Source organism: Andrena cerasifolii, chromosome 8, assembly GCF_050908995.1.
Source record: "Andrena cerasifolii isolate SP2316 chromosome 8, iyAndCera1_principal, whole genome shotgun sequence".
Taxonomy (NCBI): domain Eukaryota; kingdom Metazoa; phylum Arthropoda; class Insecta; order Hymenoptera; family Andrenidae; genus Andrena; species Andrena cerasifolii.
The window spans coordinates 1752073-1775284 of NC_135125.1; the positions used below are offsets into that span (position 1 = coordinate 1752073).

At 36.7% G+C, this 23212-nt stretch overlaps 1 protein-coding gene across 1 annotated transcript in view; it reads left to right on the forward strand.

Moving 5' to 3' along the window:
- The window catches only part of Top2 (DNA topoisomerase 2), a 35862-nt gene extending 13467 nt beyond the window's left edge, over window positions 1-22395 (forward strand). The window contains exons 2-23 of the mRNA XM_076818213.1: window positions 5345-5680; window positions 5780-6023; window positions 6100-6486; window positions 6569-6808; window positions 6887-6992; window positions 11433-11585; window positions 11673-11842; window positions 15895-16105; window positions 16194-16782; window positions 16862-17093; window positions 17168-17367; window positions 17459-17594; window positions 17712-18011; window positions 18205-18438; window positions 18498-18683; window positions 19572-19698; window positions 19769-19912; window positions 20186-20261; window positions 20344-20414; window positions 21376-21492; window positions 21586-21710; window positions 21845-22395. Of these exons, the coding sequence (XP_076674328.1) occupies window positions 5379-5680; window positions 5780-6023; window positions 6100-6486; window positions 6569-6808; window positions 6887-6992; window positions 11433-11585; window positions 11673-11842; window positions 15895-16105; window positions 16194-16782; window positions 16862-17093; window positions 17168-17367; window positions 17459-17594; window positions 17712-18011; window positions 18205-18438; window positions 18498-18683; window positions 19572-19698; window positions 19769-19912; window positions 20186-20261; window positions 20344-20414; window positions 21376-21492; window positions 21586-21710; window positions 21845-21997 (4503 nt within the window). The 5' untranslated portion in view covers window positions 5345-5378 and the 3' untranslated portion in view covers window positions 21998-22395. The remainder of the gene's footprint in view (window positions 1-5344; window positions 5681-5779; window positions 6024-6099; window positions 6487-6568; window positions 6809-6886; window positions 6993-11432; window positions 11586-11672; window positions 11843-15894; window positions 16106-16193; window positions 16783-16861; window positions 17094-17167; window positions 17368-17458; window positions 17595-17711; window positions 18012-18204; window positions 18439-18497; window positions 18684-19571; window positions 19699-19768; window positions 19913-20185; window positions 20262-20343; window positions 20415-21375; window positions 21493-21585; window positions 21711-21844) is intronic.
- The last annotated feature ends 817 nt before the right edge of the window (window positions 22396-23212 follow it).

Genomic DNA, 23212 nt, shown 5'->3' on the forward strand with positions numbered 1-23212 from the left:
ACTCTGCTGCCTGATGTTTTGCTTCATATACATGACAATTGTTTGTAGATACTAACAAGAGATGTTATTCGAGTCTCCAGTGCTGTTTTCGTTCTCGTTGAAATAGTTTGCACAAAAATCTAAGAAGTACATATTTCTTGTGTTCGATCTTCATTCGAATGATTACAATATGTTTAAAAAGTATTTTAAATAAAGGGTATGATAAATATTCAGGGCCTAGATGATCTAACTATATAACCCGAGGCATAATTTTGTTCTATGCTTTTTGGTATTGTCGTTGCTGTAATCTCTTTATTCTAAGGTGTTACATTGCAAAAATAGAAAATAAAAACGTAACAATAGTGTAAAATGACAGTTATACATTTTATAATGTTTTTATAATTTATACATTATTAATTTTTTTTTAACTTTAGCATAAATGTCCTACTCAGTAAAGGCAACATTAAATAAAGGTGATAATAACCTGCCTTGCAGGAAGATCTTGGCTATATAGCGTGGAGTTTTACCTTTTTCAAAAAATCATCACTGTCTTTGCAAGGATCCCAACATTTTAATGCTCTTTTCATTAAAAATCTATTCGTTAGAAATCTTTTTAATTTCTAACCAGTAAGTACAGGGTCAGCGTTTTATCCTACAATCCGCGCTCGCGCGAACTTGTAAAATGGCAACAGCGCCTCACGGACGCATTCCACTACAACCATCCACCGTCTCGGCGTTCGGAGAGCTGCCAGCGACCGCTGGATAGCAGTGATGCCCGAGCTTCGAGAATTTTGGGATGGTCTCTGTCAAATTAACGTCGCAAAGAGCTATTCAGAATTTCCCGACCCGGGTTGAAAATTTTGGGGCCTTTATGGTATAACTTTTGAACTATAAAAGATATTGGAATGTAATTTGCGCCGAAAAATGAGAAAAAATTATTCCCTCTTAATGATGGATAATTCAACATATTTTACATTTACTTAATTATTTTTTTATCAATTTTTTAACCATAATTGTTGTAAAAAGCTTTTACAAACTGTTCATTTGATCCTGTATTTAATGCTGTTTTTAAAATTCGTCTATAGGCTAGTTGTTTCTATATCATTACATTCAAAAATTGAGAAATTAAATTTTTATTCAATTATGTGTTAGTTCTGCAGACCTTAGAATCTATTGTTCTGATTTTCCTTTTTTATGATTTTAAACAGTAACTAATAGGACGTGTCTTTGATTGCAGCGGTGTTTTAATTTTTTACTAGAATTTTGGTGTCTGAATTTTTTAGCTAAAATTTTTTAAACTGACAAGGGAAGATCCCGAACCCGAAAATACAAAAAATTCTGAAACTGTGAATATGTAGGGGATTTCCTGATTACAACGCAATTTTTGTTTGCTGCCCAAATTCACTCGCAGGGGGTGAAATTAACCCCGAAAATTCGGCTATTTTCCAATTTTGTGTTATAACTCGCGAAACGTAAGAGATAGAAAAGAACTTTCCAGACAAAATTTACTTCCTTTAATTAGATCTATCATTTGGTAAAAAAAATATTTTACAGGTCACGAGTTATAACAGAAAATCGGAGAATAATCGGATTTTCAGGGGTCAATTACACCCCCTTAGAGTGAATTTGGGCAGCAAACAAAAATTGCGTTGTAATCAGGGGGAAATTCCCTACATATTCACGAAGTTTCAGCATATTTTGAATTTCCGGGTTCGGGATGTTCCCTTGTGACAGGGGTACGAGATCATTATTTACAAACCTCATTACAATAACCTGGGGTGCGAGTGGTAAACCGATCATAAAAGTGGAGCGCGCGGCTCGATTACCTGCGCCAGGAAATTCCCAATAGCTCTTTGCGACGTTAATTTGAAAGAGACCATCCAAAATTTTCGGAGCTCGGGCATCACTGCTGTCCAGCGGGCGCTGGCAGCTCTCCACTGCGCCGGTGCATGGTTGTAGTGGAATGCGTCCGTGAGGCGCTGTTGCCATTTTACAAGTTCGCGTGAGCGCGGGTTGCAGGATATAACGCTCTGTAGATTGCTTCTCTTTGAGCTTGTAGAGTCCATATCTGTATATCAATATCAATTTATGATACATAAATTTTGAAATTTAAGATAATCTTCTGAAATGATTTCGCCTGCTAATTCTTTCTAGAAGCTTTTCTAAATCAGTGCTGTATTGCCTTCAATAAATATTTCTCTTTTCCCAATTTCCTATTATTATTAACATTGTCAACATTTGTCTCATATTCAGTGGGCTGTTGCTCGTACGAAATATCAACATTAGTATCGTTATTCATTTAATTACATTACTTAAGATATATCACTGTGCACGCCATATTATTATCATCGATCACTTTAAGATCACACGAGTCACAAAGTTTTGTAAAATCGAGAAGTATTTCATACATTATTTTAAATACACAACAATAGTCAAAAAGCAGTTTGAAATTGATATTCTTATATGAGTATGTAACTTTAATAAAAGTTTTGATTTATAATGTTGATATTTCTGGCACATCCTGGGGATTCCTCTGACTCGATGCAACCGAAAGTAGAGTTATACAGAGTCTATCAAGACACGTGGGCATAATTTCAGGGGCAAATTTGGCACACAAAAATAATGAAGAAAGTGCATATAAACATTTGTTCCATTTGACTGTGCTCTGGGTTATACGCACTTTTGTATTTAAGTAATTCTCATTATAACCTGAGCTACTGCAAAGTCTTTACAAGAGTCTTTTCTCAAATAGCATGGTCAAAGTGACTGCCTAGAATTTTAAGTTTTTAAACATCTACTTATGCGAATAAAACTCCTTGTTTATGAAATGACAATCTTCAGTCTTCAAGGGGCAGTATTTGTTCATAAAATTGAAATTGTGTATAGAAAAATACACACTCCATCTTAATACATAAAGCAGAAAGCAGAATATAAAATATATCTGTGTGTTTATCGTTCGCCTAAACTTTTGAACGATAAACTCTGGGATCACGAAATGGGCCCCAGCTCATTATGTCTTACTGATCCAGACAAATCTTAGAGCATATAGACATGGAGGTCTCATTGATAGCCCGAAACTGTCGCCGACATCGTGCGAGAGAGAAAGAGATACTTTCTCGATGGTACGAGCGAGAAAGGTAGAACAAGGGACTCCCAATCGCTCGGAATGCGCATGCGCCGGTGTACACCACTCACTCGCACCAGCTCGCACATGTCTTTCTCTCTCGCGTGATGTTGGCGACAGTTTCGAGGACAGGAGACACAAGGCAATGAGACCTCCAGTAGTATATGCTCTAAAAGACAAATACGACTATTTTCACGAAAAAAAATCTAAATTTCGGGCGAAGCTGCGTAGTAAAGCTAGTAATAACATATTTCAATGAGAAAGGACTCAGATAACATCCCTCGTAACATGTGTCAACGTGCGTTCGTGATATACAGGGTGTCCCACTAAGGAGTGGACAGCGCGATATCTCTTAAAGTATTGTCGATAAAAATATAAAAAAATAGGGAATTGCATGGTTCGAGGGGGCCCATTTATTAGCGCGAACGAATTTTGTTTCCGATTATTATTTTAAAAGATACGATGGTCAAGTTCGGTTTTTCAAATGGAACTATTTTTTTTGAAGACCTGAGTTGATAGTGCGTTCCAAGACAAATTCAATAAGCTTTAATGTATACACTTTATTTCCACTGGTTTTTAAGATATTGCGCTTGCAAAATTACTGATTTTCACTGGAAGAAAACCCTCTTGAATAGGAAGGACCGGGGTCGGTCTTACTGGCGCTACGGGTGGCATTGCCTGTTGAAACTGATACCTACCTGCCAAAGGTCTACGCCAGAAATGGCAGGCCCAAAGGCTGGACAATTCTTTTCCGTCAGAAATGCTACTTAGGTAGGTATCGTTACTTTTATTTCGCACTTGCTTCTACGCTCGGATGGCCGGTTCTTTTGGGAGGGATGCAAGTTGGATTGGTTAGGTTAGGAGGAGTGAAAGTTGCTAGACTAAATTTCAACCATAGGGAGCAGATTGTATCAGAACCAATCCAACTTGCATCCCTCCCAAAAGAACCGGCCATCCGAGCGTAGAAGCAAGTGCGAAATAAAAGTAACGATGCGCTTCTCGATACCGCAGATGTACCTACCTAAGTAGCATTTCTGACGGAAAAGAATTGTCCAGCCTTTGGGCCTGCCATTTCTGGCGTAGACCTTTGGCAGGTAAATATCCATTTCAACAGGCAGTGCCACCCGTGGCGCCAGTAAGACCGCCCCCGATTTTTGCCATTCCGGAGGGTTTTCTTCCAGTGAAAATCAGTAATTTTGTAAGCGCAATATCTTAAAAACCAGTGGAAATAAAGTGTATACATTAAAGCTTATTGAATTTGTCTTGGAACGCACTATCAACTCAGGTCTTCAAAAAAAATAGTTCCATTTGAAAAACCGAACTTGACCATCGTATCTTTTAAAATAATAATCGAAAACAAAATTCGTTCGCGCTAATAAATGGGCCCCCTCGAACCATGCAATTCCCTATTTTTTTTATATTTTTATCGACAATACTTTAAGAGATATCGCGCTGTCCACTCCTTAGTGGGACACCCTGTATATTGTGGCAAAAGCCCAACACTTACAAACATATAATATTTTTTAGCTATCAATATGTATGTGTGCGATATTAAGTAGTTTATTTCGTTCTAATTTCAATATTTCGTTACTTTATTTTTTTTTATATTCGTTACCATGTATTTCTAAATTGAAAATTTTCTATCGTTTTCTTTTATCATTTTACTAGCTTTATTACTCGGCTTCGCCCGAAATTTAGATTTTGATTTTATAAGAGAAAAAAAAATTTTAGTCTTTTTTTTTAAATAGTCACATTTATCTGGATTAGCCAGGCATAATTAGCTGAAGTACATTTTGTGACCCCTGAGTTTACCGTTCGAAAGTTTTTAGGCGGCAGACAAACACAAACATAGGATACACTTTCTGCTTTATAGTATAAGACACGGTTGACCAACTGGTGGCTCGCGAGCTACCGGGGGCACCCCCGCCTTGCTGCCACGCTGAAAGGCCCTCTGCATACCTCCAGGACTCTGATGATCGCAGTCAAAAAGAGGAGGAAAGAAGGAGGAATCCACTGCGATCGTCAGTTTGGTCGGTATGGAGGAGGGCCGTTCAGCGTGGCAGCAAGGGAGATGCCCCCGGTGGCTCGCGAGCCATCAGTTAGTCAACCCTGGTATAAGATAACATGCATATTTTATAGATTCTATCATTATTCATTGAATGCGCATTTTTTTATAAATAATGTAATTATGATGTCTCAAAATATTTGTGCTTATGTTTCTAATGTGTTTATTTTTATTAGTCAGATTTATATAAAGAGTAACAAACGTCACAGTATGAGTACTGCAGTAGAAAACGGAGGTGGGAACAATGCAGCGAAAAAGAAAACCATTGAAGGCATATATCAAAAGAAGTCGCAGTTAGAACATATTTTACTGCGACCTGACACTTACATCGGTTCTGTCGAACATGTAACTGAACTGATGTGGGTTTATGACAAGGAGAAAGACATAATGGTGCAAAAAGAAATAAAATACGTTCCTGGATTATACAAAATATTTGACGAAATTTTAGTTAATGCAGCAGATAATAAGCAAAGAGATCCCAAAATGGATACAATTAAAATTGAAATAAATCAGTAAGTATTATTATTTAATGTTTAATATAGAAAAAAATTAAAGGATTACTCTGTGGCAGTGGTAGGATTAATAAAAAAAATAATTTAAATTATTTGCAGACAAAATAACATTATATCTGTATGGAATAATGGCAAAGGCATTCCAGTGGTAATTCATAAAGAAGAAAATATGTTTGTTCCTACAATGATATTTGGTCATTTATTGACATCGTCTAATTACGACGACGAGGAGGAAAAAGTAACTGGTGGAAGAAATGGTTACGGCGCAAAACTGTGCAATATTTTTAGTCATCGGTTTACCGTGGAAACTGCATCTAAGGAATATAAAAAATGTTTAAAACAAGTAACTATTTCACGAAAACAAGTTTAACAGATATATTTTTGCAGCAATTACGTATGTAATGTAATTATATTTGTAGACATGGAATAATAATATGGAAACTGCGAGTGCGCCAAGAATTAAAGAATTCTCTGGAGACGATTTTACAAAAGTCATATTTTCACCAGATTTATCGAAATTTAAGATGGACACTTTAGATGATGATATTACTGCTCTTATGTCTCGACGAGCCTATGACGTTGCCGCTTCTTCGAGAGGTGTTAAAGTCTATCTCAACGGCACCAGAGTTCCTGTGAAAAGTTTCAAAGATTACGTTGACTTCTTCATTAAAGGTAGAGATGATGATATTGGTAATCCTTTGAAAATTGTGTATGAACATTGCGGACCTCGTTGGGAAGTGGCTGTTACTCTATCTGATAGGGGTTTTCAGCAAATGTCATTTGTGAACAGTATAGCAACAATAAAGGTATTGAATATGAAAGGGTAAAGAAAACCGAAATATTATAAATATCATCGAAAAAATTTTCAAAAAAATTTTTTGCAAATAGGGTGGACGACACGTAGACCACGTTACAGAATTGATAGTAAAGCAACTAACCGAAACCTTGAAAAAAAAGAACAGGGGTGGTGTGGCAATTAAGCCGTTCCAAATAAAAAATCATCTATGGATTTTTATCAATTGCCTCATTAATAATCCTACATTTGATTCACAAACTAAGGAGAACATGACATTACAAGCTAAAAGTTTTGGTTCAAAATGCACATTAAGCGATAAATTTATTACATCCGTAAGTACCTATTAAAATTTAACTTTACCGGTAGAAATTTTATTATATATTTCTAACACATTTTTAATTCATACGTAGGTGACAAAAATCGGCATCGTTGAAGCTGTTTTAACATGGGCGAAATTCAAGGCTGATAGCCAGCTGCAAAAGTTGGGGCCTAAATCAAAGCAAAGGAAATTACAAGGTAAATTGTTCATATAATATACAAATATACAGGGTCAGCGTTTTATCCTGCAACCCGCGCTCGCGCGAACTTGTAACATGGCAACAGCGCCTCACAGACGCATTCCACTACAACCATGCACCGGCCCAGCGGAGAGCTGCCAGCAGTGTTGCCAGAATCGTGGGGCGCGGGACCAAATGCTTACCCCACTATGCCCTACCGTCGTCCCCCAATTTCTTCCCATCGCACTGCACACAAGCTTATCCCTACCCCTGTCCGTGTACTCGAAAGCCCAACAGGCCACGCACACGTAAAGGGGTAGGGATATGCTTGTGTGCAGTGCGATGGGAAGAAAGTGGGGGACGACGGTAGGTCATAGTGGGGGTTAGCATTTGGTCCCGCGTCCCACGATTAGTGATAGGATTTGAAGCGCTTCAAAGAGCTTCGAATATATATATGACGAAAACTTCGAACCGCTTCGAACATGATTCGAAGTTCTTGAAAAGTCTTGATCGGCTTCGAAATCTTGGTCGGTTTCGAACCCGTATGTATATACAGAATGTTGCCTGGTACCCCGTGGCGTGGACAACACTCCTCAGTAAATCCTCACCAAATTTTATGGCTTTCGACCCTCGAAGCGGTTTGAATACCATTAAAAAGTGAGAAATGTCTAAGATTTCCGATTTTCTCATCAGATCTTTGCGAAAACGACGCCAATCGATTCCTTATGTTTCACCGATGAAACTAACACCAAGAACGACACAATTCGGACCATAATGAAGGAAATTGCGGAGTAGTTTCATTTTGGTACCCCATTACTTTTTGCGGATGACCTAAAGTTATTTGCCAGTATAAGCTCTATGGATAATGCCCAAAATCTACAGGGTGATCTCGACAGGCTATTTAATTGGTGTACGGCTAATAGGCTTCCCTTGAACTTGACGAAATGCCAAGGTGTTAGGATTTCCCGGTCATACAGTACTTGCATTTTTGATTAATCCCTGGGCCAGATGCGCTTGTCCGGCATCGAGAGCGTGTGCGACCTGGGTGTGACTTACATTGCCTCCAAATAACTAGGTTTTATTATGAGGCACTCGCGTGGGTTTAGAAACCGGAGGACCTTCAAGTTATTGTATGATGCGCTGGTTAGGGCCCTCCTGGAATACGCGTCGGTGATTTGGTCTCCTCATCAAGCCTACCTTATGGGGTCTCTCTCGAGAGTCCAGCACAGGTTTCTGTGGTTTGCGTCTTTCCGCCTCGGGTAGCCTATCAACGTATTCGACTCTAATTACGAGCCTGTATTGCGCAGATTTAATTTTTTGTCAATGCAACAGAGATTCAAGCTGGCCAATCTGTCCTTTCTGTTTAGGATTATCAATGGGGGCATTAATTGTCCTCGGCTACTGGAACTAATTAACTTCAGCGCTTTGTCCAGGCCGTTGCGCTTTACTCCGTTGTTTTAGGTCAAATCTTTCCGCACAAATATCCGCTTGAGCGACCCCATCACTAGGGTATGTTTGCGTGGGAGTGAGGTAGCCGACCGGATTAATTTCTTTGGCTCTTCGCTTGAAGTATTTAGACGGTCGGTTATCTCATCTTTCGGGTCATCCTTGGCGTAACTGTTTTGTTTCCACGCGGACTCAAAGTGGTCTGTACTCTATTGTAATAGTACACTACTGTGTACTTTTTTTTGTTATGTACTTATTGGGCTTGTCCCGTGCAATAAATAAATAATAATAAATAAATTCCATGAAAAATCTAATTATATCATTTGAAGCTGCCTTCGATAAAAATAGTCCGATTTACATGAAATTAGATATGATTTTCATCGGAAAAACATAAGGAATCCATCGGTGTCACTTCCACGCCGATACGATAAAGAATAAAGAATTATTTTATTTCTGAAACAGGTATGAATTCTCGGCCGACCGCAGCGATTCCAGGTCGGCGCCCCGCTGTCGAGGGTGTAAATATGAAATATTCATTTCAGCAACCTACTAAGATTTCGAACCAAGAGTTTCGAGACTTCGATGCCGGTCAAAACTTTTCAAAAGTTTTAAGCTTCGAATCATGTTCGAAGCGCTTCGAAGTAGTCGCCTGACATTCAAGACCGATTCAAAGCGCTTGAAACCGCTTCGAAGTCCCATCACTACCCACAATTATGGCATCACTGGCTGCCAGCCAGAGTTGGGCATTATTCGACTAAATTGTTCTTCGACTAACCGTCGAATAAAAATTTCGAATACAGTGAAGTTATTAGAGAATAATGAATAATTTTTTAGTCGATTAAATTTGTACTTGACTAAATTTTTAGTCGTTATTCTTTCCTCGTTATTTGTTATCCGAAGGACCGCCGTGGCGACTAAGCGTCACGAATAAGCCGCTTCGGCTCGAGTAGGTACACTCGAAAAGTGTTTTCCTTGTCTTATGATACCCCCTCGGCCCGGCCGGAGGCCTAGGGCCTCGGGACTCGAGCCGGGGCGGCTCGGGTTCTGACCCCCGCTTATTCGTGTCGCTTAGTCGCTACGGCGGTCCTTCGAATAACGAATAACGACTAAAAATTTAGTCGTTATTCTCGAATAACTTCACTTTATTCAAAATTTTTATTCGATTTCATTCAAATAAAAATGTATACGAATAAATTTTTATTCGAGTAATGCCCAACTCTGTTCCCAGCGACCGCTGGACAGCAGTGATGCCCGAGTTCCGAAAATTTTAGGATGGTCTCTTTCAAATTAACGTCGGAAAGAGCTATTGGGAATTTCCCGGCCCAGGTAATCGAGCCGTGCGCTCCGCTTTTATGATAGGTTTACCACTCGCACCCCAGATTACTGTAATGAGGTTTGAAAATAATGTCGACTGATCTCGTAGTTGTCTCAATTTGAAAATTTTTAGCTTCGACAGGCGCTATACCATTGTACGGGGAGATTTTTCGCCATCTGCGTGTAAAACCCACAATAATGGCGCATCGGTCCAAAAAATAATATTAACGGAAGTCGGTATAGGCGTGGGGTTGAGTAGCTAAAACATTCAGACATAAAAATTCTAGAAAAAAAATTCAAACACCGCTACAATCAAATACACGTCCTATCTAGGTATGCACTGCATTAAGGATAAAATTTTAAAATAAAAGAAAACCAGAACAATAGATTCTGAGGTCTGCAGAACTAACACATAATTGAATAAAAATTTAATTTCTCAATTTTTGAATGTAATGATATAGAAACAACTAGCTTATTGTTTATCAAAACCACGATTTTTAAAAGCAGCATTAAAGACAGTATCAAATGAACAGTTTGCAAAAGCTTTTTACAACAATTATGGTTAAAAAATTGATAGAAAAAAATTAAGTGAATGTAAAATATGTTAAATTATCCATCATTAAGAGGGAATAATTTTTTCTCATTTTTCGGCGCAAATTGCATTCCAATATCTTTTATAGTTCAAAAGTTATACCATAAAGGCCCCAAATCTTTCAACCCGGGTCGGGAAATTCTGAATAGCTCTTTGCGACGTTAATTTGAAAGAGACCATCCCAAAATTCTCGAAGCTCGGGCATCACTGCTCTGCAGCGGTCGCTTGGCAGCTCTCCGAACGCCGAGACTGTGAATGGTTGTAGTGGAATGCGTCCGTGAGGCGCTGTTGCCATTTTACCTGTTCGCGCGAGCGCGGATTGTAGGATACAACGCTGACCCTGTATAGCATACCCAGGTGATTCTAAGGGTCATTCTGGATCAGAATAGTTACATGTATAAGGGTAGAATCGCAACTGAATAGTGAGAGATTTGCTAATCAAAGTTGCTATTTGGACCGATTTTGGCGTCTTGTCTCACCAGATAAATGTTTTATCTCCGAGAACTGTTAATAATATTGGCATGCTTCTCTTTTAGTTCTACTCAAGATGATTGGAACGTATTAAGAGTTTATACGTACTTTTTGAATTGTAAAAATGATTATAAAAACAACTATTTTAACAAAAATATTGTTTAAAAAGTTCGTCTTTATGAGTGTCGAGTCACGTCAAAATATCTCTCATTATTAACTCGGTGGGAGGCGCTACTGGGTAAAATTTACCACAGAGGCGCTAGTTGCAAAGATATGAAGACTGTTTGAGTTTTGTTATAATTTTTTAAAGAACTTTAATAAAGATTTTAAGATATTTCATAAATTTTGTTTGATTCTTAAAACACTGTACTTTAATATAAAAATTACAAAGTTAAAAAAAATATTCTGAAACCGTGGTTTTTTACGTTTCAATTTTGGGTATTTTTGACCCGATAGCGATAACCTGTGTTACAATATGGGATGCGCCTCCCGCCGGGTTAACTTGCGATCCTACAGTTATACGACATTTTGTTATTCAGAATGATCCCTAGAATCAATTGGTGAATTTTTCTGCAATAGTTCGAGAACACTGTGTGTAATATATTAAATGCATAAGCCACATGTTTTATATTTTAGGGATACCAAAATTAGAAGATGCTAACGATGCTGGAACAGCTAGATCTTTGGATTGCACGCTTATATTAACAGAGGGAGACTCAGCCAAAACTATGGCTGTGTCGGGTCTTGCGGCAATAGGCAGAGATAAGTATGGTGTATTTCCTCTTAGAGGTAAGCATACCTCAAAACATAATAATATATGTAGCTTCACTTGAATTGTTTATATTGTTATTTGCATTACTTATTGATTCGTTTTAGGTAAAATTTTAAATGTGAGAGAAGCAACACATAAACAAATTTTGGAAAATGCAGAAATAAATAATCTGATCAAAATTCTTGGCCTTCAGTACAAGAAGAAATATGAAAATCGAGATGATTTAAAGTCATTGCGATATGGAAAAATGATGATAATGACCGATCAGGATCAGGTTAATTTTTTTAATATATTTAAGGCTCTGGGGGGATATAATGCTAATATGCAGTAGTACCCCGAAATTTGAACGGCCACCAAACCCAGAAACCAAATTTATTGCTGTTCCTCCTATTTTCGGAAACTATTCGGAGCAAGTGACCCTTTCCACTACTTGTGCACAGTAATCTGCGTATGAAAACAATAAGGCAAGCGCTAAAAGGACACATGCATTAATAAAAAATGAAATTCTTATATTCTTTGCCTTACTTTAAAAAACATTTTTAATATATTCACGAAATTATCTAACGAAATAAAATCAAACATTTCGAATTTATTTGATGATATTTTCAGAAAATCTTTTCTTTTTATGTATTCATCTTAACGCATTTGGTGAGTTTTTTGTTATAAGCACCAATCCATGTTTCTGATTTCCGATACAGAACATAATGAATCGGCTCTTGCTAAACAGTACCGGTTAAGATATTCACAACAGCCTTATAATTAAAATAGTAGTAATACTAAAAAAAATAGTCATTCTCTGTCCTATCAGATATTGAAGTGATTTTAAAGATTTGTCCAAAATACGTCTTTAAGACGTCCAAAATTACAAATCAGGACGTCAGGCCAACATGGACATCTAAGACGCTGTGTGCTATATGGATATAGTACAGCTGAATGCAGTTAATGCAAAATGTCCGAATTTGTGACTATATAATTGAGGGCTCGGCTGCAATAGGGGGACTAGCGCTCGAAAATAGGAAAAATTATTGTCCAAACGCTAAGAAATATTGGAAAATTAAATGTTGTTAAACTGTATTTTAAAATATATAGTGTTGTAAAGCTCGTCACGACACACATTTTTTTCTATTTACAGTTTGTTTATCCAATCATTGCTATTCGAGCTAAAAATTACAAACAAAAAAATTTTCATCGTTCAAAATCATTATTTCTTTAAACATAAATTGCGATAACTTGAGGAAATATTAACGGATCGTTATGAAACTTAAAACATACCTTCAGAAAACTCTAGCGAAGCCGTAAAATGTATGCACAAAACCCTTATGTTAAAAAATGTAATAATATTTATTTAAAAAGAAATACTGGACATAACCCATGTTTTTCAACGTTCGCCGTTAAAAAGTATCGAGGCAATTTTGAGGTACATGTAACCTGCAGCGACAAAGTTTTTTCTTAATATACAAGGAAAATTTTCACACTGATTAATAAATAATTGTAGAAGATATGATGATATATATAAATCTCGCGCGCCACCAAAAGCATGGGTTATGTCCAGTGTTTCTTTTTAATTAAATATTATTACATTTTTTAACATAAGGGTTTTGTGCATACATTTTACGGCTTCGCTAGAGTTATCGCAATTTATGTTTAAAGAAATAATGATTTTGAACGATGAAAATTTGTTTGTTTATAATTTTTAGCTCGAATAGTAATGCTTGGATAAATAAACTGTAAATAGAAAAAAATGTGTGTCGTGACGAGCTTTAGAACACTATATTTTTTAAAATACAGTTTAACAACATTTAATTTTCCAATATTTCTTAGCGTTTGGACAATAATTTTTCCCATTTTGGAGCGCTAGTCCCTTTATTGCATCCGAGCCCTCAATTGTAAAGTATCATCGAACTCTAAAATTCTAACTACAAGAAGCCATCAAGAATCTGTGGTCGCGAGCTTCGGCTCCAACTTCATATAAAAAATATAAATTCTGGAACATAAATAGTGGCAAACCATAAAAGACACACAGACGTTACGATCTGTCGTACAACGATTTTGCCATACACGTAACAGATCATAAGAAGTAAAAATAATGCATCGCTATACCACCAGTATTGTCAAGCAAGATAACGACAATTTTCGCAACGTTGTTAACAGATAATTATTCCAAAGAAAAAAGAAAAAGGGTACAGAGGAAGTTAGTACCTGCACCTGCTGACTTTTAAACCTATTGAAGAACATAGCTATATAGTTCAACTCATTATAGGAATTAGTAATAACAATTGTAACAGCACTGCAATCATCTCCATTTAGTCGTCGAACACACACGCACACACATTTCAGTGTGTCGTCCACGAAGCAGATTCTACGGCGGGTTTTTATGAAAGCATGATACGATCGTACGATCATTCGATATAGTCAGGCCTACAAGTGGTACGACAAATCGTAATGTCTGTCAGGCCTCCACGATTGTCGTTCAGATAGTAGTATCAAACCTAGTCGTACGACGGATTGTACGAAAAGTGGTATCGTGTGTATGCACTTCTAAAGGAAGTTCCTCGCCGATCACGATTTGTAAACTTATTTCAGGGTACTACCGCAGTATTACCGGGATCAGCTTTATTGGCGCGTTCAATGACAGGCGATTGTGCCTATTTACCTTGCTACATACACTGATCACTTTTTCAAAAATTTCTAAATACATTTCTTGTGATTAATATCTTGTGCCGTAATAGAAAATACTAACTTTGCACAAAAGTTTATATTTTCTTTACATCAGTTTCAGCACGAAGCAACATTATGCGGATAACAAAAAAGAAAGTTTCATTGTATTATTAGAAAAAGGGGATAATGTTCCGAAAGGAACCGGTGCCCGATCGAGATGAGATTTTGGGAGAAGGGGTGTGGACCCTAATCTAATATTGTAGCTTTGGGTATTTATTAGTTTCCGAAATATTAATAAAAAAAATGTTAATCTTTTGGGGGAAATTTTTTTGAACGTTGGTGCAGAAGGGAACCCTCCCGTCATGTCATTTTTTATTTTTGAAATTTTGTGACCACACTCATTTTTAGCATCGCCAAACACATTGGTTCGCTACCATGCTTTACGCGACCACGAGCGGGCGCGCGCCCCCCGCACTAATCTAGCCCCAACCAATACTAATACCCGGGACAATTTGGAAAGTGGAATGCGTTGTGTCGATATAAGTCGACAGAAATATTGTTAAGAGTAGGGACCGTGGTAACGTGATTAAAAAAAAATCGGTAAGGTCTACCCTTTTATGCACAATTACCCCTGTATCTTTTGAAAGCATTAAGGGGACCTTCCGGTCTAAAAGTCGATTTTTTTATTTCATTATTCGACTGTTCGAGTTTTTAGCAATACGTGTTTAAAAGGATTTTTTGAAATTCGTAAAATTCCCGAAGTTGTAGGCATTTGAGTAGCGGCAAATGCATGGGTAACACCCGGTCACTCGGTACTCACGTAAAACTTTAAACGCGTTTTTCTCAAAACAGAGTTTTCAAAACGGTGGGACCTGTATCTCCAAAAGTTATGATCCGATTCGACTGAAACTTTTTTATTTTGAAGAATATACTTCTGGCTAGGGAGGATACCAGAAAAAATACAAAAATTTAAAATTTATAATTTTTAAAGGCGTTGGAAGGATGAAAACTAAAGGGAAAAGTGATTTCAAGCTTCAAGTGTTGTTGTTTTCTAGAAAAATGTAATTTTTTTTATTTTTTTTTCTGGTTTCTCCCCTAACCAGAAGTATATTCTTCAAAATAAAAAAAGTTTCAGTCGAATCAGATAATAACTTTTTGAGATGCAGATCCCATCGATTTGGATCAATTTTTTGACGCCTTGACTTTAACGACTCCCCAGTGCTGTCTGCAATGATTAATTGTAAAACAAAAAATATATTTCTGTAGCTTAAGACATCCTTAATATAATGCAAAAAAGTCCCATTAAATTATATATAGTAGTTTTCCTTTAATTAATTGCTAAATATCACTTATTTTTGGGGGCTCTAGACCGGAAGGTCCCCTTAATTGTCGAAGCTAAAATTTCATATTTGGAGTCTTTCCACACCCCTCGTAATACCCACCAAGTTTCATCTCAATCGGCTACCGGTCCCTTTCGGAAGCACAGCCGCAAAGGGAAATACGTTTGCTCGAAAAACGCTGTTGAACGACGATAAGGAGCTGGTCGCGCGTTGAAATGTATAGTGGGGTGAAAATGAGTATTATACTTAGATCCGCTTATAAAGCTGCTTGCATCAATCGGAAATATGTACAACACGCATGACATATTTGTTATATGTATTTATTTAGGATGGCTCTCATATCAAAGGATTGCTAATTAATTTTATTCATCACAACTGGCCTTCATTACTGAGGTTGAACTTTGTGGAAGAATTTATTACTCCTATTGTTAAAGCAACAAAGGGAACTCAAGTATTCAGTTTCTTTTCGTTACCGGAATTTACTAAATGGAAAACAGAAACAAATAATTTCCACACTTATAGAATCAAATACTACAAAGGTTTTCATCTCCTTTTTTTTTAAATATGTCGGTATATCTTTTCCTTATCGACTTTGTTTCCAATTGCACAAAACTTCTTTCCTTATAGGTCTGGGTACTTCCACTGCTAAGGAAGCAAAAGAGTACTTTCAGAACATGACCAGGCACAGAATTCAATTCAGATACGTGGGCGATGAGGATGATCAAAATATCATCATGGCGTTTAGTAAAAAATGTGTCGATCAACGTAAGGATTGGTTAATGAAATATATGACCGAGACGAGAAGAAGAAGAGAAATCGGACTCGGAGAGCGTTTCCTCTATCAAAAGGATACACGCACTGTGTCTTTTTCCGACTTTATTAACGTTGAATTAGTTTTATACAGTAACTATGATAATGTACGATCCATACCTAATATGATAGATGGTTTCAAACCAGGGCAAAGGAAAGTTTTGTACACATGTTTAAAACGTAACGACAAACGCGAAGTGAAAGTTGCTCAACTAGCTGGTTCCGTTGCTGAACATTCTGCTTATCACCACGGCGAAATATCCCTCATGACAACTATCATTAATCTAGCACAGAATTTCGTAGGAAGTAATAATATTAATTTGCTTCAACCCATCGGTCAATTTGGCACCAGACTCACAGGAGGAAAAGATGCAGCGAGTCCTCGATATATATTCACAATGCTTAGGTATTTATATATTTTATTCCTGCTAAAGTTAAAAATTAAAACGAAGCTAACGTACAGTTTGTTTTTCTTACTATCGTAGTCCGCTAGCCAGACATATATTTAACAAATACGATGATGCTTTGCTAAAATATGAATACGATGATAATCAAAAAATTGAACCAGTCTTCTATGTACCAACTATACCAATGGTCTTGGTAAATGGTGCCGATGGCATCGGTACTGGTTGGATGACAAAAATACCAAATTACAATCCTAGAGAGATAATTGAAAACTTGCATAGGATGATGGAGGGTGCAGATCCAAAACCAATGGTAGTATTTTCAAGAAGATTTATTTTATATGTACCTCTTATACATTTCGTTATATTCTTTCGTGTTGTCTATAGATACCATATTACAAAAACTTTAAAGGTGTAATAGAAAGTTGCGGAGATTACAGATACGTGCTTAATGGAGAAATTTCGGTGATAGGACCGGATAAAGTCGAAATTACCGAACTTCCAGTTGGAGTTTGGACGCAAGCGTATAAGGAAGCTGTTTTAGAGCCAATGTTGCATGGATCCGACAAACAACCAGCTATTATTTCGTAAATATAATTAATAAACCTAATAATATGACTATTACAAGGCAAGTGATGGGAAAGTATTTGTTACTTACATTTCCGCATTTTATCACAGAGATTATAAGGAATACAACACAGATACAACAGTACATTTCATAGTGATCATAAACCGTGATAAGTTAGTAGAATTAGAAAAAGAAGGTCTTCACAGAGCATTCAAATTACAAACAACAACGGCAGTTACATCCATGGTAAAAGATAACAAACCTTCTTCAAAATGAATAACATGATCTTTTCACCCGTTCTTATTCCGTCTTTGTATTATTAGTATTGTTAATTAAACAATGAATGAATTTCTTATTGTATAGTGCGCATTTGACGAAAATCAGTGTCTCCAGAAGTACAACAGTGCCATGCAAATTTTAAAAGGTTTCTATAAAGTAAGACTAGAAACGTATCACAAGAGAAAAGATTACTTAGAAGGTATACTAGAAGCGGAGGCGTCTAAACTTTCGAACCAAGCGAGATTTATTTTAGAGAAATGTGACGGCACTATAGTAATAGAAAATAAAAAGAAAAAAGAAATGATAGCTGATTTAATTAGTCGGGAATATGAATCCGATCCAGTGGTTGCTTGGAAATTGTTGCAAAGCAGAGAAGAAGTTTTGGTAAGTACCGTATCTTCGTTTTCAAGCGGTATGTGTAACAATTTACAAAAGTTCGATTGTTATACTATGCTAGAAAGCTCAAGTAAGTCATAAAAAGAAAATGACGTAAAAGATGAAAGGAAATTTTAATTCTACTGAATTTTAATCACCATACGTGCATTCAGAGGTAATTAATCGTATTATGTATTAATAGGAGGAAGTGGCAGAAAATGCTGAAGATGGGGAGACTGTGTTAGCTACCATCATAGAGAAAGAAAACTTTGATTATTTGTTAGGAATGACATTGTGGAGTCTAACGAAAGAGAGGCAAGATGAGCTATTGCGTCAAAGGGACGAAAAAATAGCAGAACTGAAAAGATTACAATTTCGCACACCCATCTCTCTATGGAAAGAGGATTTAGAGAATTTATTAAACGAATTAAATAAGGTATATAAATTACTCTTTATGCTTAAGGAAATATCTAAAAGAATATAATTTCATTGTAGATCGAAGATAAAGAACGAAAAGAAGAGCTGAAATCGAATAAGAATGTTAAAAAACCGCCATCAAAGTTCTATACTTCGGATGATGTGCGACGTATTCTTCCTATAATTGATGAGGAATTGAAAAAGAAAATTGAAAAAGCAGAAATCATATCAAAAGACAAAAAGGAAGGCATAAAGAAGCCAAAGGTAATGTAACAAGTATTAATCAATTCTTAACCCGCCCGGCAGTCGCGCCTAAAAGTTTTACACGAGCGGGCGCGCCGTGTACTCCGTACACGGAGGTCTGTTTTGGCTGGAAAACCGTTTTACCGTGATGCATTCTACCCAGCACCCCAATGTATTCTTCCAGCGGACATTTTTGCGTCATGCTACGTACTTGTCAGGATCAAATTCTGTTTGGAAGTGTCTCTGATTGGCATATCCTGCTGGCGAGCGCGCCCGTGTACTCACAAGTATCCCAGGTGTCCGCCTCCGATTGCTTTGGTTTTTGAATATGTTTTAGAGGGCAGAAAAATAATAAACAGGTGTCTTTATATTTTGGCCTGTATGCATATTTAGGGGGTGAAAACCACCCTTCACATTTCATAAGAATTTAAAAAACCAGAACAATCAGAGGCGAACACCTGAAAACCTTTGAGGAGTGGTTTCACCCCCTAAACATGCAAACAGGCCAAAATAAAAAGACACCTTTTTTTATTTTTCTGTCCTCTAAAACATATCCAAAAATCAAAGCAATCGGAAGCGGACACCTGGGAAACTTGTAAGTACACGGACGCGGCATACTTTCGTTTTCATTCAATCAGAGACACTTCCAAACTGAATTTGAACCTGACAAGTACGTAGCAATATGCAAAAATGTCCCGTGGAAGAATACATAGGGCTGCTTATTTCTGGGTAGAATAGATCACAGAAAAACAGCTTTTTCAACCAAAAACTGACCTCCGTGTAGTGAGTACACGCGCGCGCCTGCCGGCGGGTTAAATGTATATTTCAGCTTCTAATTCGTCTATAACAAAATTATTTAGTGTAAAGTCTTTACGTAAATTTAACATACAATTTTATAAAAAATCATAGATAAAAAAAGAAGCAACAGAGGATAAAGATGAATTTGATATGTTGGTTGAGACCAACGCTAAATCTCTCGATGATAGACTGGGTAACAGTCCAGACAAAATGGAAAAGAAAGCAGGCGGCAAAAAAGGTATACACGAACATAATTGTAATAAGCTTAAAGTATAGATTTAACGGAAATCATTTGTTATTTTAATTAGGATTGAAGCAAACAACATTACCTTTTAAGCCAAAAGGAAAGAAAACTGATAAGAAGAGGGACAAAGATTCGGACATTGCGGATGATATTGATTTCGAGAGTATTTCTCCTCCTCCAGAACCCCGCTCATCCCGTAGAACCGCAGGTATTAACTCTTACATTTTCCCGTATATAAAATTCTAGTGATCACTATGATTTTTTTCATTACGTTCAATGGTTTCGTGAAAATGAATAATATCAATTTCGGAAGAAACAAGGATGATACCAATGTCTTTGTGCCGATATTTATATTCCGCTGGAAATTGACAAAAAATTGTTCGCAATTTTTTTTACAATCGACATACATATTTAATTAGTAATTTGTATGCATTATATACATTTTGTTTTATATATTATGTACATATTTCGAATGTTACAGGTAAAAAGAATTATGCCTTAATCGAAGACTCTTCATCTAGCGACGAATTGCACAACCGCTCTTCAGATACAGAATAGTAACTATTTCTCGTATTTTAGAACGATAAAATTGTGTTAGAGTAAATAGTTCGGTTGTCTTAATTTTTTTTTTCCCCCCAGCAAAGCGGAAATTGTTGATAGTGACTCCGATGATAACTTTAAAATAAATAAAAAAGCACCACCACCCAAACGTAAGTAAATAAATATAAGCAATTGTAATTACACAGTTCGACAGCCATCTGGACTTGTAACATTCAATAGCCGTTTCTTATAGGTTTTCGTGCCATGAAAACGAATCCGATAACCGTTTGTCGCCATCACCCTCAGTTTTTGAGAAATTCGATTTTGAAAAAAAAAACTGCAATTTTTCAACTTTGAACATCTTTTGTGTCAAAACTGTAATACTTATTCGGTTGCTCGTTGCGTCAAATTATTCTATGAATCCTCCCGAATACAACGATATAAGTTATTGCATTATGAACATTTAAATACGTTTAAACATCGATCAAAGGGAAAAGGACACCGGAAATGCACCCATTTTTGAAGATATCTTTCAATTTATTTCCAAAACTATGGGTCTAGGAGAAAATCCGACTATTCGACGCGACGCGGCAGATATTTTTCCCGCGGAAAGCATCAACAGAAGTGGTAAGACACATTTTGTTGTCAATACAGAAGCGAAATAGGTTGGCAAAACGTGTGGCGTCGACAGTGGTAGTCAACGGCGGCGCGCGATCCACTGCCGCTCAGCGTAACACAATCGCTTAACGCTACCACTGTCGGCACCGCGCGTTTTGCCAAGTTATTTCGCTTCTGTATTGAAAACAAAACGTGATTTACCACTTCTGTTGATGCTTTCCGATGGAAAAATGTCTGCTAAATCACGTGGAATAGTCAGATTTTCTCCTAGACCCTTAGTTTTGGAAATAAATTGAAAGATATCTTAAAATTGAGGGTGATGACGACAAACGGTTTGCGGATCCGTTTTCAGGGCACGAAAACCTATAAGAAACGGCTATTGAATGTTACAAGTACAAAAAAAAGTCAAATTTTGTCGAACTGTATTATTGCTGCAGACATGTTGGTTACAGGCATAACTGTACAACTTCATGCACAATACTAGCATTTCAATCACGTTCTTGTTTATAACAGGAAGTTCCGAGGAACTTTTCGACTCCTTAGTCAGTAGCTCTTCTCCAGAAAAACAAACAAAACCTGTCGTATCATCTAGTGACGATTCGCCTATAAAATTCTCACTCACAACAAAATGTAAGATGAACAGTACCAATGTAATAATTAGTATTTTGCTTATACGTAAATATTATTCATTCTTATTCTACTTTATTGTATTTTATGCTTTAGATCCCGCCAAAAAGAAAGCTGAAAATGGTGGGGGCAGGGGGGGGAAGAGACACTTGAAGAAAAAGTTATCAGCCGTTTCAGATTCAGACTCTGATGAAGTAACGTTGTCCAACAAACAAGGCCCCGTAAGTAAAAATATATATCATAAACAACTAATATAAAAAAATTAACGGCCATTAAATTTTCCGTAAATATTTTTAAATGCAGTCAGATCTAGTTACAACGAATATATTTTTACCATTGTTATTTGCCCGCGCAGGTAAAAAAGAAGCAGAAAAGGTCGGAATCGGAGGACGATAAAAGTGATGCCAGTGCAATAGAAAGTTCTCCATTACCACCGCCGAGGAAAATTACCAGCCGTGCTCGTAAACCTGTTTCGTATACTATAAACTCAGACGATGACTCCAATTGAACGATTTTATATTGTTTCCAGATGGATCAGAATCCAGCTGGTTATTAAAGAACTTTGTGATCGTATTTGATATAAATTTTAATAAATCCCGTCCTGATTTATATCGGGGCATTAGTAATTTTATATAACACTGTACATAATGTATTAGAAGATACGAATAGTATTTTAAGAAAATTAAATTTTACAACATTGATAGGCAGATTATATGTTGTGACGTGTAATGCGATTAAGTAACATTTCAATCATGAATGATCGCATACCATAAATGTATTTAATGGTAGTCAACTTTACTTAACAACGTAGATATTTCCAGTATTAACTCTCAGAGAAGAATTTCGAATAACCACTGTTTTGTAAAAAAAAAAGAAAATATAGAATAAAGAGACATAATTCTTACGTATATTTTTACATATATTGGTACACAAATTACTTTATGTATCGAAAACATATTAATAGACAATTCTTTGCCAAGCCTAATACAATATCGGTTTCTTTGAAAATCTGACTTTATCATTATATTGTAATTGTTATATACGTGAAATAAATCGTATTTACTTCGTGTACTATACAGTACGTATTCAAATTTTAGGTCTGTTGACTGATCGTTCTATAGTATTGATTAATAGAATCGATTAAATACTTATGCTGTGAAACATATCTGATGTTCTACATATATATATATATAACAACTTGTACGAAATTACGAAGACTTTGTGCTTAACATTAATTAAATATAAACTCGATGTTAAATTTTGTGAAAATTGAATCACAACTAGCTCATTAAATAAATTTTACTGACTTTTTTATGTATCATGCCGCAATTTTGTGACGAAACATATCCTTCAAGTCTATGTATGTATCTACTAGAGCTTTGCAACGGGCGGGTTCGGCCCGCCCGGCCCGCCCGGCCCACGACTGTTTCTCGTTGTACCCAACCCGCCCACACTCGAATCGTCACTAGCTCGAAGGACCCGCCAGTTGTCCAGCCCGGCCATACTCGTCCGAAACGCCTGATCCGCTCGTGCCCGCTCTTTACCCGAGACATTGTCGCGATTCATCCGATTTTCGTTCTGACTTATTGTTAGCCTCGAATGGAGAGTCAAACCTTGACGATTTCTTTATTATTAACGTGTATTATACTTATCAACTATGTGTAAATAACAGAAGTTAAAATACAAATAAATGTAAGAAATTAAATTTGAAGGCGCCAAAAAT